Raw genomic sequence first — 6,000 nt, 5'->3', positions numbered from 1 at the left:
TACCACTGTATAACAGTTCTTTTTGTGTGGGTATGGTGTTGTACTGACATGAGGAGGTAATCTCATGGACGGGTAAATCACCTCGCCGAAAGGATCTCGACGAAAGCTGTACATGCAATTGCATCAAGATTGCCCTTTTGCAGCATGTGTTGGTAACACAAAGGGGAGAAAATAAAAGAATTTAGACTTTGCATTTCCCTCTGACTTTTAAGCAGTCAAAGTATTTCATCTATATCATGGTGCAGCAGAATGATATTGTGATTGGATAGCAGGCTGAGGCTAAGAGAGAATGGCTTGCCTACGGCGACCTAATTAGTTCACGAGATTCAGAGCGGGAATCCTTGATTCGCAGTGCCATCTCTTAGCAGCTAAGTTACTCTAGTGCAAATGAACCACGGGCATTGACAGACACAGCACACTCTGGGCACAAAGGACTCTGTACAAAATTTGAAGAATAAACAATGGAAGACCCATAATGCATTGGTTCCTCTTTGGAAGCGAGACCAAGTCTTTTAGAACTCCAATATCCAGGGAGGGTCACAAATCTGGAGACTTTTGGGGGGAACAAGCATTCTTACAGTGGAGCTCACCGGTGGCGGCGTCAGCTCAGGCGGCGGCTGGCGACGTGCGGCTGTCCGGCGAGCGGCGTGCGCTGCGCTCTTGAGGTCCGGCTTGGCTGCGCGGCTTAGGGTCGTTGTCTAGGAGGGCGATCATCCCACCCTCGTCGCCACTGTTATGTAGTGGGTGGTCGCCCGAACAAACGATAGACTACGTGGTGGTGCATAGCACGCTTTATTCAGTACACAACAAGAAGAAACACAAACGGCCGGCAGGCCAACTATATACAAACCTGGGGACACCCCCCTGGTCACCATTGGTGGGTTTGAATCTCCCGCCATGGTTCCCATTGGTTCCCCAGTGTAGGGCTAGGATCCTAGTCCCCATTGTTGTCCAGGACTGAAGCTCAGGTGTGTGTGCTGACCTCAGGTGGCGGTCAGTGGACACAACAGTTACTGTAGTCTAACGCAACCTGAGGACAGTTGAACCCTGTACTGATCTCTCCTACTACAGTTTTGGACATATGTCCCAGGCTGCCTTCACTGCTTCCCTTCCCCCATTTTGTCCTCACAACAACCCTGTAAGAGACCCATCTCAGACAGTGACAGGACTGAGACCACCCGAGGAGTTTCAGAGCACAGTACGGACTGAACCTGAATCTCCCTAGCCCTGATCCAACACTTTAGCCACTAACTAGACTAGTCAAAGTTACTCTTTTTCAGTTACCCACGACTTCAGTGGAGAAGAGCACAGCTCTGCTTAAGATGACCCTGTTAAATCAGCTAAAACTGTATCCCCAGTTAGTCAGATAGCAGATTGAAAAATTATTTTTAATACAGAGAGTACAGGTGGCACTGGCAACACCCCCTTAGGAGTGGTATTATTCTGGTATTCTGGTACTTGTGGATCAGGAAGATCTGTACGCTCTTGTGCTTTGTTCTTTCTATGGTTGTGTCTGTTCCTAAATAATGGTGAATTCAGGCAACTTGCTTCCCACATGGGAAAGTTTGCTTGATCTTTAAATGGGTGCTGAAGTGCTCCAGTTCAGACGACAGGGGTATTTTTATAATATTTGTGGCTGCCATTATTCTGCCTCTAGTTTCTATCGTGTTCTGTTGCTATGGAGTAAAGACATTAATTGTACCTATCGCTTGGCAGTTTGCTCTTGTGTTTTCGTGCTCTTTTCAAATTGTTTACAATAGTAGATGATACGATGTGGAAGTTTTTTAAAAAGCCCCTTTTGTGTGTAATTTAAATTATCCACAGGCAGTCTCTACACATGCACTCTATTCAAGTGGATTTTGCTTTAATTTTTTTAAATGATGCCTGTGGAGTTATGTGCCACCTCCTTGAAAAAAAAAGTGGAGGGGGAAAATCTCACCCCCTCTTTCATCGCACAACACAGGAACAAATGTAAACTGTGAGAAGATCTGGTTTATGGTTTCTCAAGAGCCAACAGGGTGTAATGATCAGAATGTCGGACTAGGATCTGAGAGACACAGGTTCGAATCTCCACTCTGCCATGGAAGCTTGCACACACTCTTAGCCTAGCCTACTTTAAAGGGCTATTGGTGAGGATAAAATGAAGGAGAGAAGAATGATATAAGCTGGTTTGGGTCCCTGTTGGGGTGAAAGTCAGGGTATAAATGAAGTAAAATAAATAAGAAACAAACCATGAAGCACACTCTAATAAATTTAATGAAAAATGCAATATTTAAATCTTTCAAAGTGGATAAACTGCTGGGTATTGTGAAATCTGAAAACTCATGAAGAAAAAGCAGGGAAGACAAGCTGTTCAAAACTCTTAACAAATTGTACAGATTCCCCTGCTTAATGGCCTCATTTGTTGCTTCCTAATGCAAATGACGGTCCAACGGAAACTCAGCAAGAAGAAGAATTACATCATATTTGTAGTAATACAGATGACCGAGTAATCGCATGATAAGCTAGTCACATGTATTTACTCAGCAGAGTTGGAAAAAACAAGAATGGGCATTTCCTCTTCCATCCGTATTACCCTTGCATCAACAGGCATTCAGAGATAAGTTAAAGCAAGAACTGGGAATAGGTACCACTACTCTTGAAGGGTCAAGTAACCCTATCCCAGTATGCCTCTGTCTACCACAAAGCAACTGTGCCTTCTCCTTTTGGGAGAACTCCAGATTATCCTCAAATGGACACTCTGAACAAGAGGTCTATGGCATCTTAAGGACAAACATGTTCATAAGCATTTGTGGGCTTTGAGCCCACTATGTCAGAAGTGCTGCAAAAACCCCATTGGTCTTGTGAGGAATAGACTCCTGTATACAGGAAAGATCCCTTGAGACATGCCTTCCTGAACCAGGATTCTTACATGCTGTTTCCTTAAGCACCTTTTAAAGCCATTTTTTATATCAGGATTTTTTGTACCATAGAGTGCACAGTGGGCCAATGATATAACTTCAGATTATAGGAAAGCTTAAATAAAGCCTTTTCTGTTTATCTTTTCTTCAGGCTGTGAAATTTGAGCCTTATCATGACAGTGCATTAGCCCGATTTCTTCTTAAACGAGGCTTAAAAGTAAGTGCTTGGCTTTTTAAAAAACAGATATTTGCAAAATGAAGTCTGCTGTGAAGATGTCTTGTGTATTAATGTATTTTTTTCCCACTTCTGCACCCATAGAACAAAAGAATTGGACACTTTTTGTTTTGGTTTTTAAGAAGTGAGATTGCACAGTCCATGCACTATCAGCAAAGATTTGCCGTGATCCTAGAAGCCTATCTTAGAGGCTGTGGAAAAGTAATGCTACACGACTTCCTGAAACAGGTTCAAGTAATTGAGCTGTTGCATAAAGTAACAATGGAGATAAAGTTGGTTTCTGCTGAAAAGTATGACATCACTCCTCAAGGTACATATAAATTTTACACTCAGTACCTTAGTTGTCATGTGTTTTTACTATATGTATTAAGCAAGGTAAGCAGTAAAGTCTATGATATCATCAGTGGTGCAGCTATATAATTTTAGACTTATGTCCCCATCCCCATTTAGAAAGCTTGATATATCTCCCCCCACCATTTTGACATCAGTACCCCTTGTGTGACCTGATTCTATGCACATTTACTCTGAGGTAAGTCTACTGTGTTCCACAAGCCTTATTAACTACAGCCTTCATTTGACAAGCCCCTCACTGAACCCATGATCTGGGAACTTGAATTTCTACCCCCAAGTCCTGTCCAGATGCCACCACTTGGTGTCATAAGTAGACTGAAGATTATAATATGTTTGCATTTTGAAAAAGCTTTAGGGCAGTAGTATTCAGTGGCTCAGGAGTCACATGTGGCTGTTTGACATGTGTTCCAGAAGAGTGGACAAGGCCTTTGCCTGGTGGGGTTTGTGGTTGGCAGGTGGTCCTTACCTTGAAACATTTGCCACTGGAGGGACAGGACGATCGGTGAGCTGCAAACCTCTCTAAGGTGCGAACCCCTGGGAATGGAAACAAATGGGAACCCTTTAGAAATTGGGATGATGTCCTTTTTAATATGGGCCCAAGATAGAACAGTTTAATTTTGAGAACACAACACAAGGGGTTCTACATGTAAGGCTCCATCAACATAGGCAGCTAAATGAGATAGCAGAATGGGGCATATCTCTGTTACATAGCAAAAATCTCTGCAAGTAGAAAATATAGTACAGAGAGAGGTTCTAACCATTCCTTCTCCTGCATTGTTAGAGTTCAACTTGAAGAGAACTTCCAATATAGAGAAACATTATTTTTTTAAAAACATCCAGCCTAATAAAGAGTTACAGATCATGTGAAGGCTTGCACACTGTTTTGTATCATAAATCGTAATTGCAGGTTGCTCCCCTCACCCAGGCACCTAAGGCCTGAGATACAACAGTGATAAGGGAAGACAATCCTATACACTCAAAGGTATTCTGGTATTTAAAAAGGTTATAGATACTGGTATATGTTTAACAGCTGTATCTTATGTTACACTAAGTGTGTGTTTGGTGGGATGACTCACTGGGAATACAGTAGTCATGTGGCTTTTTTTGGTTGAGGGTAGTTAGGAGTGTGGCTTTCTGTGAGCCACAGAGTGAGTACCACTGCCTGGGCAGTCACTTTGGTCACTTCCAATCTAAATCATGGAGCAGACCTGTTAGCCCAGAATAGCCTGATTTCATCAGAGCTTGGAGGGTAAGCAAGATCAATATTTGGATGGGAGACCACCAAGAAAGACTGGGGCTGCTGTGCAGATGAAGGAAATAGCAAACCATCTCTGCTCATCTCTTGCCTTGAAAATGGGGGTCTCCATGAGCCAGTTGTGAATCGACAGCACAGTTTACCTTTAATCTAGATCACAACTCCATCAAAGGTCTAATCAGGTAAAGCTAGAGATAGATAGGAATTCTTTTTTTTCTTTTTTTCTTTTGTATTTTTGGGTATTGTGTGTGTGTGCGCGTGCCTTGGTGATTGACTCCTACTGGGGCCCTGGTGAATATTCAGAGAGGGGGCTGAGTAAAGCCTGCCCCCACCTCCCACCTGTGGTATTCCAAGGAGGTATATCCAAGTACTTGCCAGAGCTGACCCTGCTTAGCTTCCGAGATCTGACGAGATCGAGCTTGCCTGGGCTATGCAGGTCAGGGTGAGATGGACAGGAATTCTTGAGAGAACTAGAAGTTTGACTAGAACTTCTAGTCAAACAGGCTTTTTGAAACAGTACAGCATTTTAAAATCACTGACTATGCATTCCATGAACAGAATCTCTCTTTCAACTCACAGACAATCCTGAAAAAGCAGTCTGCTCTCTCCTAACTAATTTTTGATTTTTTTTTTCCTAATTGGCAATTTTCAGTTATCACACAGCTCAGACAGAAACTTGAGAAACTACAGGACAGTAATCTTCCTGAATGCTTTAGAGTTCCATATGACCCTGGATTGAAAGCAGGAGCCCTTGTGGTAAATATACTGGATACTCCTTTAGTTTCTGTATTTCTAAAAATGCATTTAACTTGCAAACTAGAGTACACCTCTAAGTTACAGTCTTGTTTATTTCCCTTTGGACATATACTTCATGGAGTGTTCCAAGTTTAACCTTCAAGTTTAAAAAGTAGTTCGGGACATGAGGGGTTTGAAAAGAAGATGAGGAAAAATAGTGCATTTTGGGGGGAGTAGATTTCTTCAAGTTGGCCCTACAACAGATTTCAACCCTTCTCTTTAAAACATGATGTGGGGACAGCTAAGAAGATAAACTCTCTCAATACCAAACAAAAACTTGATCACAAAAAGAAACTTGTAAACGGAGTCCTGTATTCCCTACCTTTGCCTTTTGGGGGAAATTAATAAAACCTGATTGTTGAATATGAGAATGTGGGATTGACCAGTAAAGAAAATCTTGTAGAAAGCCCCAGATTGCATAGGTGTCAGAGATGTTGAAACCATGATTGTCACTACCTCCTTGT

General features: G+C 42.4%; 1 protein-coding gene across 1 annotated transcript in view; it reads left to right on the top strand.

The window, feature by feature from the left end:
- Nucleotides 1-6,000, top strand: part of PIK3CG (phosphatidylinositol-4,5-bisphosphate 3-kinase catalytic subunit gamma) — a 53,636-nt gene that overhangs the window by 21,528 nt on the left and 26,108 nt on the right. The window contains exons 3-5 of the mRNA XM_015409547.1: nucleotides 3,052-3,117; nucleotides 3,220-3,445; nucleotides 5,394-5,497. Of these exons, the coding sequence (XP_015265033.1) occupies nucleotides 3,052-3,117; nucleotides 3,220-3,445; nucleotides 5,394-5,497 (396 nt within the window). The remainder of the gene's footprint in view (nucleotides 1-3,051; nucleotides 3,118-3,219; nucleotides 3,446-5,393; nucleotides 5,498-6,000) is intronic.

Source organism: Gekko japonicus, unplaced genomic scaffold, assembly GCF_001447785.1.
Source record: "Gekko japonicus isolate JY-2015 unplaced genomic scaffold, Gekko_japonicus_V1.1 scaffold1374, whole genome shotgun sequence".
Lineage (NCBI taxonomy): Eukaryota > Metazoa > Chordata > Lepidosauria > Squamata > Gekkonidae > Gekko > Gekko japonicus.
Note: the sequence above shows the minus strand (reverse complement) of the source record. Positions and strands in the feature narration are given on the sequence as shown.